Source organism: Poecilia formosa, unplaced genomic scaffold (genome assembly GCF_000485575.1).
Source record: "Poecilia formosa unplaced genomic scaffold, Poecilia_formosa-5.1.2 Scaffold539, whole genome shotgun sequence".
NCBI lineage: Eukaryota > Metazoa > Chordata > Actinopteri > Cyprinodontiformes > Poeciliidae > Poecilia > Poecilia formosa.
In genome coordinates, this window is record NW_006800478.1 from 250,177 (window position 1) to 268,954 (window position 18,778).

Genomic DNA, 18,778 nt, shown 5'->3' on the forward strand with positions numbered 1-18,778 from the left:
TGACTATCTGGAGGCCGTTTCTGCACCGTCGGCCGGTTTGAGTCGATGAAACCTGTCGATGTGTTTTATCTGGTAGAAGTCTGACCTGCTGCACGTTGTTCTTTCATTTCGTCCCGTCCAGTTGGTTTGTTTTAAGGTGTCGTATTAACAAATGTTTTTTTGAACTCCTAGAAAATGTGTTACATGACGTGATTATGTCTTTTCTGTATATTGCTGGTAAAGTTGTCCTGAGTTTTAGTTTTTATTTTCTGTTTAGTCTGCAATGGCTGCCGCAGTGCCTCACTAACACAGTGTTTTGGCCTTCACATGACTCTCTGAATCAGGTTTGTAGAAGGCAGAATAAAGACATTAAAGCTGAGAAAACTGTGGGATTTCTGACTGATGGTGTGTAACAATAGACACACAATTTCTGTTCTGGTAATATTGCTTTTAAACATTTTAAACGGGTTTGTGTTTCCTATTTTGCCTAGGTCAGATTTAAACTGATGCTACTAGACACCATAGAAGATAAAGAAAATATCTGGTTCTGAACGTTTATAACCAGATATTTCCTTGCTTCTCTTGTCTCCTGGCCAAAAGTCAGTGGAGTGGACACCAATGGACCTGAATGAATCCTTCTTCACACTCCACCGACTCCAACTGGGGCTACCGAGCAGCAGCCATTACGTAACCGCGCCGAGCGGCTCCACGCTGCCCGGAGAGCAGCAACACGCCGCAGCTGACTGGACAAAATTAGCTGAACCTCGCCGCCGCCTGAAGTGGCGCTAATGGAGTCGATGACGTAACGTTTCCAAATGTGTCACACCTGCTCCATTGTTTGGCTTTTGTTCAACAGGGAAATCATAACATGGGATACATGTGGAGCTGTTTTTAAGAGAAATTGTTGCAAATTGCACAATATTCCTGTTTTTGGGCTGGATGTTTGTAGTGTAGTATCAGTTCTGTAGGAAAAATAACAAGGTTTTACTGTTTTATTAGTCAGTTTTCAGGATACACACTGCTAAAACACAAAATCCTACCAATTATTTTGTTTAGTTTGTAGTGCAAATATCTTAGCATACTTTAAATAAGACAAAACTGATGAGCAACTTTTTAGCAAGATATAGGAGGTTGTTTTAAGTTCTTAATGCTGACTAGAAAACTATGAGGTTCACTTTTAAGTAAAACATTTCTCCATGTTATAAATAAAATAATCTGCCAGTGGAATTACTAGATTTCCTCAATCATAAGGAATTACTGTCTTAAAATAAGCTCCCATATCTTGCTAAAGAAAATATTTGTAAGTTAGTTTGTCATATTTCAAGTGTATGAACATATTTGCACTAGAAACAAGACAAAAATACTTACTGATATTTTGTATTTTTGCAGTGCACTGAGCTTTGAATTAATGTAACTCATGACATTTAGCTTTCCACAATATTGTTAAATTTAAATTTTTCATTTTATTGAACATTTTCTTACAGTGGATAAAGACAGCCCGAGTAGATGCATAAGGTAGTTTTCAAATGATGATTTTAAGGGAAAAAGCTTTCCAAACCAACCCAAAGCGTTATGGGGTTTGGACCTTTTACTGCAGGATTTCCTAATAGAGAGCAAAACTTATGATTAACATCAGTTAGGATAAGTTGACTGACATCTTTAGGAAGCAAACCAACCACAAACCACCATACTCCCCACATACTGTTTTACTTTTGACATGATTCTGAAATGTTATTTTTCGGTCAGATGGCAAACTTTTGTCTTGCTAGCCAACAGAATATTTTATCAAAAGCCCTGCAGTTCCTTAATATTTCTTGTGGAATAAATATTAGATGTTTCATTGAACAGGCTAGGATAGGTCTAAAGGCTACAAAAAGCATGTTCATTACATTTTTTTACATAAATTCAGCCTTAGATAATTGTTGTGCCTATTTTAAGCTCCTTTCAGTATGACCTTTTTAGGACTCTGTCACTTTAAATCCAAATCAGCTGCTGCTGACCACGCCCCCAACTCAACGTTTACTCACACGGGAAGAAAGCTGTAAGTCGACGCGCTTTCATCATATAGCTGTACATTTAGAAGTGTTTCAAGTGGTTTCTGGATGGTAAGTCGACAACAAAACACAATTTTTTTCCCCCAGCTGCCATATTACAGCTCATACAGCGGTAAAACCAAACGCCCTGGAGCTCCACTTGGGTTGCTAGGTGACGGGCTGGGCTGGCTGGGGTTGCTAGGTAACGGCGCAGTGCCAGTTGAATGTGACTTAACTTTTGGTAAGTTTTTAAAACGGATCTTTTTCCCCGACACGAAAACATTAAATTATTGCCAAACCCCCCCCCAAAAACAACTGGGTGGTTTTTAAGCATTTGGTCTGTTTTCAGAAGCAGTTAAGACTCAAATGGGCATATAAAAATATTCAAAATGTGAATGTTATTCGGATTTTATGAGACAGTAAACAAATGGATATGTTTTTTTGTATGTAAGGTTCCAGATTCACTTATTTGTAAATAACAATAAGACAGCAATGTACCATTTAGCCCATGTAACCAAAATGACCCTTAAAAGTGTAGAACATGCAGAGAGACTGTATGGATAGATATTTTGTATTAAGGCATAAAATAGAAGAAAAGTGCAATAGAGCGGAATAGGAGCAGCTTAAAGTCAGAGCAGGAACAGATAATAAGATATAGAAAGAGGTTATAGAGACAGAGAGAGACGTGTGCAGAGAGGATGAGTCCGAGAGGCCCTCAGTTCCACTTGACTCAGTCATGGGAATGATTAGATTATCGCCACATGAACAGCTGTCTTATATAACACACACACACATTTGGTTGTTCTGCTATCCCCATGGGGACACTTACCCACATTATATTGTCCATAGCCCCTCACCCTAACCCTGAACTGAAACAACTTAACCCGTACCCTAAAACCAAGGCTTCATCCTCAAGGAGCGGCCTGGACCAGACAGGAGCACCCAGAGGGCTGGGATGTCTAAAGCGCCCACAGGGATATGAAAGCAAAACGCACACACAGGGATAAGTTGAATATAATGAGGTCTGTGTTCTGGCCAAAAGTCCTGGCTGAGTAAAGGTGCCCCATAGCAACAGAGACTCTGGGTAACAAAAGAGACAGTCCATGTCTAAAAGAAAAAGCAGGGCCAGTCGGTTCTCCTGCTGTGAAATATATGAATTAAAGAAACAGAAAATGCTTTTACAGTACCTGATTCTCCACAGAATCAGTTTAATGTTAATAAAACGTCAGCCTGGAACTAAACTATTTTGGGGAATCAAATAAAGGTAAGACTGTAAACATTTCAACAAAGATTTTATTGCAATCCCTCTTGATTTATTTTTTTAATATATTTACTTTTTCTGACAATGCTTGAGTCTGCCAAGCTGCCTGTATGGCTACACTGCAAAAACACAAACACTTAACCAAGTATTGTTGGTCTAGTTTCATGGAAATATCTCAGCAAACTTGAATTAGGACAACAGACAAATAATCTTCCAGTGACTAGTACTTTTTCATCAGTACTGATTGATTTAAAACAAACTCGTACATCTCGCTGAAAAGTTACTTGTAAGTTTGTTTTGTCTTATTTTAAGATATTTTACTAGAAACTCAACTAAAAATACTTGGTAAGATGTAGTGTTTTTGTAGTGTATTGAGTTGTTTGAGGTTTGTTACTGGATTAAAAGACAGAAGTTAGAAGAAGTACAACATATCAGCAATTCAACCCTTTTTCAATGACAATCAGGAGCCTTAGAAGTGTGTGGAGGAGCCATACACTCACAACAGCCTGGCACTTCCTGTTCATGCTGGTCACTAGCTTGGTCACACACTGCTGTGGGATGCCATTTATTAATTAGCATTTTCTAAAAGGCAGTTAGTGTGGATGTGATGAACGCTGGCATTAAAAGGAACTTTAATGCCAGAACTTATGCAAAATTCACATTTGTATGTTTCCGTACTTCCATTTGGGTCTCAACTGTTTCTAGAACCATCTAGACATTTTTAGCAACATGTTAATGTTTTTTGGGGTCTGGAAAATGAGTAGTTTCAAAAGTCTCCTGATTGTTAAGTCATAGTCAAAGGGCACTGCGCTGTTACCTAGCAACCGCAGCTGAGCCCAGCCCCGTTACCTAGCAACCCTGGCTGAGCTTCTGCACAGCTGGTTAGAGATAAAGACACTGAAAAACAGTTTTTTGTTTTTTGCTTTGGTTGCTGTGGGGTTTTTTTTGTTGTTGTTGTTGTTTTGTTTTTCAATTAGCATTTTTTCCAGGTCATACTTCTGTCTAGTCTTATGCACTTTGTTTATAAAACCCCAAGAAGAGCTTTTGACAATTTTATTGTCAACTGTGCAGTGACAATAAATCTAATCTAATCTAATCTAATCTAATCTAATCTAATCTAATCTGATCTCTGAAACTTGATACAGTTTTTTCTCCATGTTTACAAGTTAAATATAATTAATGATCTTACTACCTTAAACCGAGGCATCATTTATTTTTATTTATTTATTTTTATTTATTTTTTCTCCACATCTCTTACTTGTTTCCAGTACAACTTTTCAAAATTTGCTATTCTGTAACAATAAACAGATGAAAATAGTTTCTAAGAAACTACAACTAGTTGTTTTCTCGATTATTTCTTTAAAATTGCAGATTTAGTCTACTTTTTATTTTTTGCAGTTCTAATGTATGTTTCACCACAGCATGTTATTTTAACCTGTAGCTCTTTATCTTAAATCGTGTTTTTATTTATAAAACAATGTTAGTGACATTTATTCATATTTTGGTAGTTAACTGATGATTTATGCGTCATTAAAACCCAGCAGGAGAAATGTAAACTGCAGAGAAAACTCTGAGTTCCTCATCCTTAGTCCTGTCCCTCAGTATTTAACTGATGACAGACGATTCCTCACAGGACGCACTACATGGAGTTAAGACTCTTAATATTTCATCAACCTGTGCAGGAGATGCAAAAAATAGATGCACTGGTGTGCAAGAGGTCCACATGTGGTGCATTCAGCATGTACAATATCAGGTTGTGCTTGTTGTTTACAATCTGCTTAAATTAGTGTTTTAATTTAGCAATGTATTTATTGCCAAAGTTTGAAGCAAAAATGTTTCTTTAATATTTTATCTACAGTAAAGTTTAAAGACACAAAGCAATAATTGATACTTGAACCATATCAAGTCAGGCAAACATTTCTCTACACATACCATAAATAATTCATATGTAAATATGTTTAGATTTGGATTCAGCAACTTTAATAAGAAGTATGGGTTTATATTTGAATCTATTCTCTGGAAAAATGTGTCTAGTTGACTTTGTTCACTGGAATGATTTATAAAACAGATTTCTGTTCCAGAAATGTTGGAGGTTTTCCCACTTTAATATAACAATTTACCTTTGCATAACTGTAACAATGTCAGTTAAAAGAGTGTTTTTAGATTATCCTAAAATACCTTTTTGTTGTTTTTACACCTAGGTGGAGAAAAACAGCAAAATGCTTGGAAATCAACTAAAACAAAACAAAACGAAGGGGCTAAGATTAAAGGCAAACTTTACAGAGCTAAATTGGAGTTTTCTTTAAAAAGGAAATTCAAATGGAAAAAAAAATAATTTGAGGAAGAGTTTTCAGTTTCATATCTTTTTTCTCAACTTTTTTTCAATTTCATTTTTTGCTTTTGGTCATAATGTAGCTCCATACTTTACTGTCTACCATTGAATATTAGCAGTATTCTCATGCATGTTTGAAAAATACATTATTTGTAGAGCAGTCCCTTCACTTCTCCACTTTTGGGACTTTGCTGATCATATTTCCAGCTTTCTTTTTTTTTTTTTATTTAGCACATGAAATCCAATTTGAACTCTTAATTATTTTTGTCCTTGTCACTTCAAATTAGGCTGGAACTAAAGTTTGTGTTGGTGAGAGCGTTTATTTCAGAGCGCTTGCAGCCTCAAAGTATTACTGACATTGAAGTCACCCTCCCATTCACCTAACGGCGATGTATAATGTAGGATATGTACAGCATTAACATTAAATTAGACGGCTTCATCCAGTGTGGGGAAGCTTACTCAGCAGGGAGGCGATGATACTCACCTCTGACAGCGTTTCATTGGTGGCGGTGGGATCTGTGAAGAGCTGCAGCAGCAAAGCATGAGTGCAGGCAAGCGGCAAAATAACGTAAAAACCACTGATGGTATAAGTTCATCTGCTTGATTTAAATGCAGAGCTGAACAGGCTTTGCATTCAAAGAAGGTTGTAGTGTTTCTAAAGCTGCTGCATGAGCTTAATTGTTTGAGAAATGCTGGTTGATTTGAGATGTCATTTTGTAAGTTTTACCTCTCAGCTTTGTGGGGATGCCGGCGTGTTTTTCTTGCACATACCTGTTGAGAGCCGTTGGCCTGGAAAAAGCTGCCAGCCCCCCAGCCAGAGGCGGGAAGATTTTCAGCCTTTTCCTGTTGCGTAACATCAGCTAGAAAACAACCTGCCAACAGGACAGGTTAGCTGATCAAAATTTAATAAACAGAATCTGGTCGACTTTAACCTAAATTAAACATGGTTTGCTGGCTCACCTTGGACACGCAAACTTTTGTTTCTTTATGTTTTTCTCATCTGAGGAATTCATACACTTCAAACTTTTAACACTTTGTTACTTTGCTACTACGGTGTATTCTTCAACGCTGGGATTTTAAGTTATTTATACAGAGACAAGAAACTATAGCAGGAGTGTTCAGCCTTTCCAACCTGAAGAGACATTTTGCTCTCAGGAAATAAAACTAGTTCAGAGCCACAAATGCCAGATGACTTTTTGAAAAAGTCAGGTTTGTTGTGAAGAATTTGAATTAATGTGAGTAACAACAACATTCAGTTTCCATTTGGGATCAATAAAGCATTTTTAAAATTTAATTTGAATTGAATTAACTCACAAACCAATCATCTTGTGTTCTCGATATTATCTTATGTTGAGAAAACTATCGGGAAAACGTATATTTAGAAAATGTCCGCTCTCAGCTTCTGTAGGTTCTATGTCAGTCTTTCAGTTTTTCATTGTCATATTTTATTTTAGGTATTTAAAATATCTTCCAGTTCCAGTGTTAAGCTTATTGCTCTTCGAGAGGGCAAACTTGCATTATTATGCAATTATCAATATATTACTTAAAAACAGTCTCAAAACATCGATGTTATCGTTTATCGCAATAACTTCTGGGTCAATTTATCGTCCAGCAATTTTGCTATTTTGACAGACGTGGTTGTGACAACTTTTACATCGTAAACACTGATTTAGTGACATGACAAATCACTCTGTGTTTCCCTCTCCTCTCTCTAAGCAGGAGGAGTGGCACCCAGTCTGCATGTGCAGCTATGTGGATGTGTGTGTGGCGTTGTTGTAAGTGAGAGAAAGAAAAGGATGCAGAAGTTTGGCAGCGAGGGAGGAGGGAGATTCACTCGACCTGTCAGGGTCTTTCATGTCACATTTCTGCCCTCGGGACCTGACCTCTGTAACTCTGTCTGGAAAATAACCTGGAAAAACTAAAATGGACTAATGGAAAACTGCCCTCTGGAAAAGAGTCGGAGCAACGCACCTCCTCTTCCTCCAGCTCCTCCTCCTCCTCTTCCCTCCTCGTCCTGCTGCTGCATCAGACAGGAGAACTGAAGAGAAGAATGAAAGACGTTTTTAATTTGCTCCTGCAGAACTCAGGGAAAGGCGCTGGAGCTTGTGTGCCAAAGTGAAGGCTTTATGTGGATTTATGCATCTAATTGTACAGTTTGAACTGTTTTAGTTTCTGTTTAAGGGGAAAGAGCAAATAGTGGAGAGAGAGGGGAGGAGGAGCAGTGAGATGAGATGACCATAGAGGACAGGAGTAAAGAGTAGAGTTGAAGAAGAGAAAGCAGACGACTGGGCTCTGGATTATTTAACTGTAAGTATAACAATATACCTAATATTTGCTAAAAACTGCACTTTTTGGTTGTCCAGATGTAAGTATTTTGCAGAAAGAAACATAGATATTACTACTGCTTCTGCTCAGTTTGTCTACTTTCTGCTGCTTTCATTGCATTTTGTCTCATTTGATTGTTTCTGCTCTCGCTGCGTGTCACGTTAGCAGCAGGAGAGGGAAAGGCCACTGTCACATCGTGTTAGAGTTATTAGACATGCACAGAGGGAGGAATACACTTCAGCTTTGATGAGCGCATTCTGGTAGATATGTGTGTGTGCGTGTACGTGTGTGTGTGTACGCGTGCGTGCATGTTTGTGTGTGTGTGTGTGTGTGCATTAGTGTGTGTGCGCTTGTGTGTTCAGAGACAGTCGTAGAAGCGACAGTTTTCTAAACCAACATTTTGCAGTGTAATAATTTGGTCAGTCACAGCAGAATGGTAAAGAAGATTACACTCTGTGATAAAACGAGGATCAGAATTAGTTTGTTGCTAAATGCTTTTTAATTTAACAAAAGATTAAAATAAAAATTAGCAATGAGAATACAGCTTTTAAATATTTGAGAAAGCCAAATATTTGTAATCTCAAGGCTTTGTTTGATTCTGATTTATTCATTTAATTTCTCTTTGGGATCAGATAAGTATTTTTTAATTTGAATTAATTCACAGCAACTTACTTTTATAGGATGAGAGTTTCAATTAAATAATTTAATCTTATATTAAATGTAGGTTTTAGATAAAACCAAAGTATTTCTTGATTGACCTTGTTTATTTCATGTTAGTCACAAACATCCAACACAAAGACTTGCGTACATGCACGCACACACACACACACACACACACACACGAGTTATTAAACATTAAACTTGGCAAAAGGCAAGTTTTTCAAAGAATAATATTATTATTATAAAAACACTTTATAGAGCAACAAAAACCTTTTATTAGAACGATAGGGTTCCATTAATGCCAGAAATATGTTAATGTGTCTACAACATGTTTCTATGGTGTGTTTGTAGAGTGTTTATGTAATGTGCTCTCGTGTATATATGTAATTTGTATAAACATAGCCATGGACACATGAACATATTTTTGGCACTAATGCTGCATTCACACTGCAGCCCCAAGTGACCCAATTCAGATTTCTTTTTTTTTTTGCCTTACTGCGACTTGTGTCTCATCTTTTCATTACTGTCTGAACAACACAGGTCTGATTTTTTGACCCAGGCCACTTGGATATCTGATACGTATCAGATCTTTTCAAATCTTTTCAAGTGCGAAAAGATTTGATGTGAATCTGAATGTTCACGTCGCATTAATCAAATCTGAACGTCACTGACACTCGACAAATCTCACTATTCTGAGTCCTGATACTCGCAAGCGGGAAGAAAAACAACAACCATAGCAAACTGTGATGAGGATTAAATTGTTAATATGCTGCTCCAGTTGGACAACAACTTCAACATCATAAGCTAAGCTCCACCGTTAGCCTCCATGTTTACTTCTGCAAACACCGAGCACTTCTTCTTTTATGGCGGTTGGCAAAACCTATGGCCAAAACACTGAGAACGCTGATGCTATTGCGCCCTCTACTGCGCATGCGGGACATTTTCAGGTCGTTTGCAGTTCACAATGGAGATTTTATACAAGACGCATTTATTTGGAAATGTGAACACCCACGGCAAAAATTTTTAATGTCACAAAAAAATCAGAATTGGGTCATTTCGGGCTGCAGTGTGAATGTAGCCCAATAGAATCTCATATAATATCTGCCTTGTGAAGATGGCTGTAGTTCTTCTATATGTTGTGCAGCTCATGAATTATTTATCATGTATGTACATAATTTTAGTTTGTACAGTTTTTTTATAAGAATGCATCCCTTTATCACCCATCTTATTGTTTTTATTCATTAGTCACTCCCACCAGAAACGTGACGTCTATTTCTTTTAAAAGAATATTTTGTTTTTTCTATTTAAAAAAGGTGAATGGACAGTGTCAGTGATGGATGTGCAGCTAGATGATGGCGTTATGTTGTAGCTTGTGTTGTGTTGACTCCTGGGCAGAGTGGCGGTGATGACTTGGCTGCAGGGCTTGAGTGTCTTACTGATGACATTACATAATTGTGATGCTCAGTTGCCTGATATTAGATTAAGACATTCATTAGATGCCTATTTTGAAATCTGGGCTTGTAATAACCTTAAATAAAGAAATCATGTTGACATGTTTCCTGCTGTAAGTCGAACTGTCGCATCCAGACTTTGGAGGGGAAAGCAACAGAGGGTGAGAAAGAAGGGCAGCCGCTTCCTGGAGCTTTTCCACACAACATCACAAAGCGACTCTGACAGTCGGTGAATGTAGAAGTGCTTCGAGGTTGTGTTCATGCTATGGTCGACAGCCACGCTACTAAATTCCTCGGTTAGTTTTGTTAAACAATTCAAACCCTGATGTGCTGCCTTTCTGAGGATGAACAGGTATGACAGGGGGAAAAAGCATCTGGACGCTTTCAGAAATGTGACAGACGAAACACACATCTGTCCTCCAGCATGCTGACTTTATATTGCAGGTCAGTAGTGCTGTCTTTCTGCATCTTTACAGCTGAAGACATCCTGAGAAATTAGGCCACTTTGATCTCCGCTGAGTGCATCATACATTTTTTATTTATCAGAGTTTAGACTCGTGCCCCGACTTTACAGCTTCTCATCACTAGAGTACAGCGTTTTGGTTTTAACGTCTATGTTTTCGCCACAGTTTAAAAGTTAAATGTTTAAAGACGGTGTGAAGCAATTTCTAGGTGTTAAAAACAGAAGCTGCTCTGTCTTCACGGATATTTTCTTACACTGCATAGGGGAAAAAGAACAACACATAACCTGCACATTTCACTGACACTTAATTCAACTCCACTTACCCTGTTTTGGTCAGTCAGGAATATCAAAATAATTTCTTTTGGGTTCTGTGCTGGGGTTCTGTTGCCTAGCAACCCCAGCGGAGTTCCGCCCATCGCCTAGCAACCCAAGTGGATCACCAGCATGTTTGGTCAGTTGGTTTTACTGTTGTATGCGCTGAACAGTGACTGCTGGAAAAGACAAGAGTTTTGTTGAAGACTTACCATGTAGAAACCACTTCCTGGATTCTTCTTCCTTCAGGTGTAAACGCTGAGTTGGGGCCAGCAGCAGCTTATTTGGATTTAAAGTGACAAGTCGCTCTAAAACAGCTCCTTCTGAAAGGAGCTCACAATAGGCAGAACTGAGCAGACTGAAATCTCATTATGTAGGAATAATTTTGTGCAAAAAGAATGCGATGAGAATGTTTTGTGACCTTACCTGTTCAATGAAGCATAATAGGTCACCTTTAAAGTTATTCTTGTATAATGCCATGAACTCAAAGACTGAGGAAACGTGTTTAATATTCTAGTTGCAGAGCTGAACACAAAAGCAAAAGCACAACAAAAGCTTAAGTGGGACCCTGGAAGGTGGTGTGCAAGAATGTGAAAAGTTGAACGTAGGAATCTGTCAACCAAGCCAGTANAAAAGCACAACAAAAGCTTAAGTGGGACCCTGGAAGGTGGTGTGCAAGAATGTGAAAAGTTGAACGTAGGAATCTGTCAACCAAGCCAGTAACTTTTACCTTGTGTTGGCATTTTTACCTCCAACAAATATGTTGGAAGGAGAAAATGAATGCCTATGCTCATCAGTGTTTTTTTTTTTTCTGTCAGGTTTATTCCCACAAAACACACTAAAAAGGGATCTGCTGCTCTTTAATATCTTTAAATGTCAAACTAAGACAGATTAATCAGGAGAAAACAATGCAGTGACCACTGCAAAATAGAGATAAGCAACTACAGTGAAAAATACACTTGTAGCTAAGAGTCATTTAACAGTCCAAGCTAGAAATACAGTACAGGCTACAAATACTTCCTTGAAGCTGCAGGAACTCTCTGACTTCAAGATGAGAGCACCAGTACTAATGGACTGGGATTTTTAGGAACTTAATCCACAAGTTTAATCCAATCATTGACTGGTACAACTTCATGTTCACTGCATCTCATCGTCTTGTACTGATGCTACTCTTCCTCCTGTTCCCACTGGAGGAAGATATTATCCCTAAATGCCATTCATTGGTTTTTGCCAGTCTACCGACTGTTGAAAACACTGAAAACATGCAACATCGACTGATTTTGGGTGAATATTGTTGTCCTTTCTGTGTCAGTACGCCATGATTCATTATTGTTTAAAATGTGTTAACAATACCAATTCACTCTGTGCATTGAGTGCAAAACCTCAATATTGTGAAAAAGGGAATAAATACTATATTTTAATGCAAAATAAAGTAGATAGGATAAATGTTGGAAAGCATCAACAACTTCAACATTTCTGATGGCGACCTTTCAGAGGTGATACAGCTCATCAGAGTCATGAGCTCCTTTCAGTATGTTTTCCTCTCAGCCTGGGATTTTGGACATTTATCTGTGGTGACATGGTCACTGTGTGAGCACTGAGAAACACCTGCCCTTTTCCACATGCTCCACACAAAGGTCAAGTGTACAGACCTGCCTGCCTGATGGATGCACTGCCTGGGGATTATTTCACTGCAGCCAGAAGAAAAATGAGGTGGGAAAGTGAAAAGAGTTCACTGTACAGAAAAGCAAGTATAAACGCAAAAATAGATTGACTGCTTTAAGAAACTGACTTGTAAGTTAATTAAAGAGAATCTATAATACTTCCTTGGACAGGTTATTATAGATTTATGGGCTATACAAATCATGTTCAGTACATTTGTTACACAAAATAATTCTTAGATAAGATTGTCTTGCCTTGTCACTTCAAGTTCAAATTAGTTGCTTCCAGCCACACGACCCAAACCCAATCTTATCTTAGAAAAGCAGAAGTAGAGCCTCCTGTACAAACAACAAGAATGCAGCAAGTGAGTAAGTCAATAACAAAACACTTGTCTTTTCCTGCAGCCATTGTACAGCACATACAGCAATAAAACTGAATGTGCTTGGGTTGCTAGGAAACGGGCTGGGCTTAGCTGAGGTTGCTAGGTAACAATGCATTGATCGTGGAATGTGACTTAACAATCAGGAGGTTTGTGAAACGGCTCATTTTCCAGGCATCAAAAAGCATTAACTTATTGTCAAAAAATGCCTGAATGTTTTTTTTAAAAACACTTGAACTGTTTTTAGAAGCAATTGAGGCCATAATGGAAGTATAAAAACCTGCAAAATGTAAATTTTGCATAATTCCCCTTTAAATAGTAATCAATTACATCTAGAGTGCTTCTTTAGTTGCACACAGCTGCAGTTATAAATCATTTGCCATGACCATGTGTCGTGCTGAGTTTGTTCTGCGTTTAAAATGATCTAAAACTATAGATTCATAAGAAAGCTCAGCTGAACTCTACTGTTTTATCCAGTAGTTTTATGGGTTTCATTTTTCATCTCGATTGTGTTTTTAATAAGGACGTTACTTTTTAAGATGAATTTGAAAGCCTTTTTAGGCACTAATAAATACATTGTTATTAATATTACTAATTATATTTATTATTTCAAATGCTGTGCAGAATTGTTAGTTTAGATGCGACAGAAACATTCACTTACTCTTCTGTTTTTTTTCTAAAAACTTGACGATCCAGGAGGAGAGATGAGGCTCTGATCCAACTTCTCCAGGAACTTATACCGATCTCATCTCAGCCACAATATGAGCACTCCAACACCCGGCAGCCCAGACACGGAGGTGAAGATGGGGTCCCAGGAGATGGCGATGCTGAGCAACCTTTTGGCTGCTTACACTTTCATTGCAGGTGGGATCAACAGTTCATGTGGGATTTACTGTAATCAGTCTTCTAATTATAGCCCTCACGTATTTCTGTGTTGAACAAACATTTGAAACATGGACGGCTCTAAAATTGTACTCAAGTAAAAACTGTCCAATAAGTTACTCAGGTTAGAGGTTTATGGTTTAAAGGCTACTCAAGTACCGAGTAACTGATCAAAACATCTGATTTAATATTTATACATTACATCATCAGACAAGAATGTAAAATTACGTCCAAATTCTGTTTTTTAAGACTAAAATAAAAACATTCAAATAAATAGCTTGATTACAAAAGAACAGATTCAGGCAGCACTTCTGGATCCAAACTTCTGGAACCTCTGGAGATTATTATTCACAGAAGGATTCTTCATGAAATCAAGAACATTATGGACAACCATGACCGTCTTCTACATGAGACTGTCTTGAGAAGACAGAGTATCTTCAGTCAGAGGGTTCTTCAGAGTCGCTGTAATACAGACTGCTACAGGAGATCTTTCCTGCCAACAGCCATCACTGTCTACAACAACTCTTTGAATGAATATGAGTTACAACAACATTTAATTTCCCTTTGGGAATTTGAATGTTTGAAACAGTAAATAAATAAATAAAACATGAATTTGTGCAAATACATAATCAATGAAAACGTATTTGTCTGTTTTAAATCAGACTAAATCTTTCCACCGTTATATATTTTTTTTACAAACAAATTCAAAAACACTTTTTGAACCGAAAGGGAAATAAATGTAATTTTTAAGCATTTTGATGCCAGATTTTAACTGTAGTGTCTTGATTTCTGTAAATATGAGGAATTAAATGTGGAAACTAGATGGAAATCAGGCAGTGGAAACAGGAAGTTAGATCCCAGATGAAGAGTTTGAAGAAGCAGAGAAAGGAGGAGATGCAGAACATGAAGACAGAGGAGGATGAAACCATCAGCTGCCCGTTTAACTCTGAATTGATTGTCGCTTCCCTTTGTCGCAGACCAACCTGAGAGAACAGCTCTAGTGTTCCTCGGCGGTGTGTGTGTTGGTCTCCTGGTCACGCTGTGCGCCATCGTCTTCCAGATACACTGCCGAGCGGACTGCCACTATGGCAACAGCAAGGACCTTCAGAATCGCCAAAGGGTCAGACATCACCGTCGCCAGCACCTCTGTGCCCACCCTCAGCTCACAGACGGCAACCCAGACAACGCCGGTGCTGTGGTTGTGGCCTCTGGAGCGACTGGGAACACTGGGGACTGTGAGCAAGAGGACTGGGACGACACGTCTGACCTGTCGGCACGGCGACGCAGGCGCTTCGAGAGAGCTCTGCTGAACGCCACCATGTTCACATCTTCTGAGGGTATCTGTCACCTTCAATCAATCAAGTTTAATTGTACAGAACATTTCAGCAACAAGGCGGCTCAAAGTGTTTTACATAATAAAAACAAGTTTTTAAAGAAGACACCATACAGTCAACAATTTAACAAACATTACATTTTGATGAGTGTCAACACTAAAATCAAATGCATCAAATATGTTGGTAAATGTTTCATTATTATGTTCAAAAGAAACTCTAAATAGATGAGTCTATTGAAAACGTTTTGTTGCAAATATGCATTAAACTGCAAATGTGAATGCAGTTGTTACTTTTATTTTTTTAAAAAAAGTAGATTTTTTTAAATTTTTAAAATAAGCTTTTTTTATCAGAGCTTATTTTAAGCTCTTATACTTAAAATAAACAAATTTTGAAAGTATAGTGTGATCTCACATTGTAAAGTCTTTATTCAATGGGGAAAAATATGAGATCTATTATGGAAAATTAACTTTTTTCACATTTTTGTTCTTCCATTTGGGTCTCAACTGCCTCTAAAATCAGCCCAATGCTTAAAAAACACACATCTGTTTTATGGCTATAAATTAATGTGTTTTTGGTGTCTGGAAAATCAGGAGGTTTCAAATTGGACGTGTCCAATTTGACTAATTTTTCAGTCAAACTGGGCACTGCGCTGTCACCTAGCAACATCGTCTGAGCCTAGCCCATCACCTAGCAACCAAAGCTGAGGTCCAGCAATGTTGGTCAGCTGGTTTTACCACTTTATGTGCTGTACAATGGCTGCTGGAAAAGTTACAAATTTTGTTGTAACTTGATGGAAGACCAAAAAGACAGATACAGACCAGGAGGAAAACAAAGCCTCTGAACAATGAGGTAACACTGGTTTGTTTGGGGCTGAACAAAAAGAGAGGACATACTTTAAAAAACAGCTCTGAATTTCAAAATTGGTGAAATAATATAATTAATGTATGAGACACGTTCATGTCTTGATTAACCATAACAGTTCTGACATCTTGAAGATTTAGGACGAAAAGGTTGTTGTTGGCATCTGTAAAAGTCCAGCAAGAGAAACATGTTAAATGTTCGATCCAGTGTGTTAGAAACTGTCATGACACAAACATAATCATACATTGAGGCAGGGCTAAGAATGACCGGAGAATAAATGGTTTGAGACCTCTGCTCACTAAATTAAAGACAAAATAAATAACTCATCAAATGGATGAAAATTATTTTTTATGAAAATGTTTTCTTGTAAGGTCTGAGTTTAGCTCTGATTTTCTGCGCACAGTCCAACTTTATGTGCAGAAAACCAGATAAAACAAATAAAACAAAATGCTAAGTTCTAAAAGTAAAGCAGAGGATAAGTGTGTTTAAAAGTGTGTGTTTGTTTCTTTAGAACTGGACCGGGCCCAGCGACTGGAGGAGCGGGAACGGGTTCTTCGAGAGATCTGGATGAATGGACAACCAGACATCAGCACAGTGACTCAAAGTCTCAACAGATATTACTGATGGAAGACCAAAACGACAGATACAGACCTGGAGGAAAACAAAGTCAGATGGATGACTGGTGCAGAAAATGAACATGAAACAGTTTCCACTGTAGCAGTGAGCCTCTGATGTAAAACTGGTTTGTTTGGGGGCTGAACAAGAAGAGAGGACAGAAACTGATTTTTCAATGAGTTTAGCAACAAACAATTGTCTGTAGCTGATATTTGATGGATTCTGGGCTATGTGACTGCTGCCATTAATTTACTGGGATGTTTTTTCTTTTCTGTTTCTACCAGGCACTTCTCAGTAGAACATGAAAAGGAGCAGAAGGGAATAACAATGTAGCGTCCATAGCTTGATTTTGTAGAATAATGTTGCACTTTTCTCAGCTGACCATTTATTGTTTGTGAACCTGCAACAATCAAAGGATTGCAACTTGATACTTTTATATTGAAGAGCAACTTCCTCTTCCAAGACGATCATAGAAACTCTATGAAAACATGGTGGTATAAATACTGGTGCTTTTACTATTGCACTTCAATTTTATCTAGTTGCACATTGAATGACATCAGACACATGAAGCACTGAGGATTATCAGCTCTGTTGCATCACTTTATGACAATCCTCAATCTGAGTTATTACAAAGAACGACTAACTTAATTTTAATATTTTATGAAATTTGTTTTGACATACTGATTAAACTGCTGTATAAAAGACAAAGTGGTGGCTTTGCAGTTTTTTAAAAACACAAAGTGGACCCGTTATGCAAAATTCACATTTTTCACATTATTGCACTTCCATTTGTTTCTATACTGCTTCTAAAAACAGCACAAACACTGAAAAATAAATGCATAAATTGAATTTGTGGGGCTTATAGAATATCAGTCAATTGAATCAGTTTCAGAGTATGCAGACAATTCTTGCTTTAGAAAATAAAATGAAAATCTCTGATGCATTATTAATCAACCTTGAAAAAAGGAAGAAAAAAATATAAATTGAATATTTTAAACCCTAAAATTTATATAAATTCATGCAGGTGATAGGATAAGGATATTTTGGACCAGAACAACCAAGAAGAAAAATTGCAAAAGTGTATAAAATACGCCACCTGGTGTCAAAAAAGTGCAACTGCATGTTTTCCACCTCTTTCCCCCCATTCTTTCTTTTTTAAAAACATAATTACTGTTAATTCAGGTCAAATTTCAAATAAAAATATAAAGAAAACAATCTAGGCTAACTAGCATCACATAAACAAACAAACAACAAAATTTACATTCACTCCAAAAAACTGGGACAGTAAACCAATCCCATTTGGGAATGTCAAAAAATGGTTAAAACTAGACAGGAAAAAACTTTGTAGACACAAAGTGGATTCAGGTTTTTTGCTACATCCATCCATCCATCCATTTTCTGAACACCCTTGTCCCTCAGTGGGGTCGGGAGGGGTGCTGGTGCCTATCTCCAGCTAACGTTCCGGGCGAGAGGCGGGGTACACCCTGGAGAGGTCGCCAGTCTGTCGCAGTTTTTTGCTACACTAACTGTTAATAACAAGGTGATCTAGAAGAAGCTAACTGAGGACATCTAGCGGTGAAGAGGTGAAACAGCACACAAAATGACAGGACTTTTGTCATTGCCTTCTTTTCAGTTAGTTTTATTTCTCTTACCCACCTTTTATCCTACTTATGGTTAAACAATAATCGATGCCATCTATGTGCTCCAAAAGGAAGCATGTTTAGCTTGAACCAAAATGGATGCCGTTGCAAGTGAAAGATGATCAGTGTTGTGGTCAAGACCACCTAACCCAAGACCAAGACCAGAGCGTATCGAGACCAAGACAAGACCAAGACTTTTAGGGTCCGAAACCAAGTCAAGACCAAGACCGGGGGAAGTCGAGACCGAGTCAAGACCAAGACCAGCGCCCCGCGGTACATGACACAATAAAATGTAAAATATGATCAAAATTGCTTCTCAAATTGATCTGAAAGATCCATATTCCCATAAAAACTCTTAGATATTAAATACTTAATACATTTTACCAATATTAAATATTCCATCTCTGTGCTGTAGCACAGTGGTGGCATCATGCCATCCCTAAAAAGATAACGCCCTGGGCGTTTGCCCATATTGCTCTTGTCAGAAACCACCACTGTCTGTACCATTAAACATAGCAACTGAGGCAAAGTCCTGACGGTAAATAACGCTCATCTATGAACACTGACCAAGGAGCAACAAGCAAGAAGT

At 37.9% G+C, this 18,778-nt stretch overlaps 1 protein-coding gene across 1 annotated transcript; it reads left to right on the plus strand.

Moving 5' to 3' along the window:
• Positions 1 to 1,689: 1,689 nt before the first annotated feature.
• LOC103129364 (protein eva-1 homolog A-like) lies at positions 1,690 to 17,253 on the plus strand. Its single transcript, XM_007540419.2, has 5 exons — positions 1,690 to 2,084; positions 7,322 to 7,912; positions 13,554 to 13,721; positions 14,717 to 15,076; positions 16,446 to 17,253. The coding sequence occupies exons 3-5, from the start codon at positions 13,619 to 13,621 to the stop codon at positions 16,556 to 16,558; spliced, it is 576 nt and encodes a 191-aa protein (XP_007540481.1). The 5' UTR covers positions 1,690 to 2,084; positions 7,322 to 7,912; positions 13,554 to 13,618; the 3' UTR covers positions 16,559 to 17,253.
• The last annotated feature ends 1,525 nt before the right edge of the window (positions 17,254 to 18,778 follow it).

Coding starts and splice junctions, on each gene's coding strand:
- LOC103129364 (XM_007540419.2), top strand. CDS start 13,619: ATGAGCACTCCAACACCCGGCAGCCCAGACACGGAGGTGAAGATGGGG. Junction 13,722..14,716: donor TGCTTACACTTTCATTGCAG/GTGGGATCAACA, acceptor CCTTTGTCGCAG/ACCAACCTGAGAGAACAGCT. Junction 15,077..16,445: donor CATGTTCACATCTTCTGAGG/GTATCTGTCACC, acceptor TTGTTTCTTTAG/AACTGGACCGGGCCCAGCGA.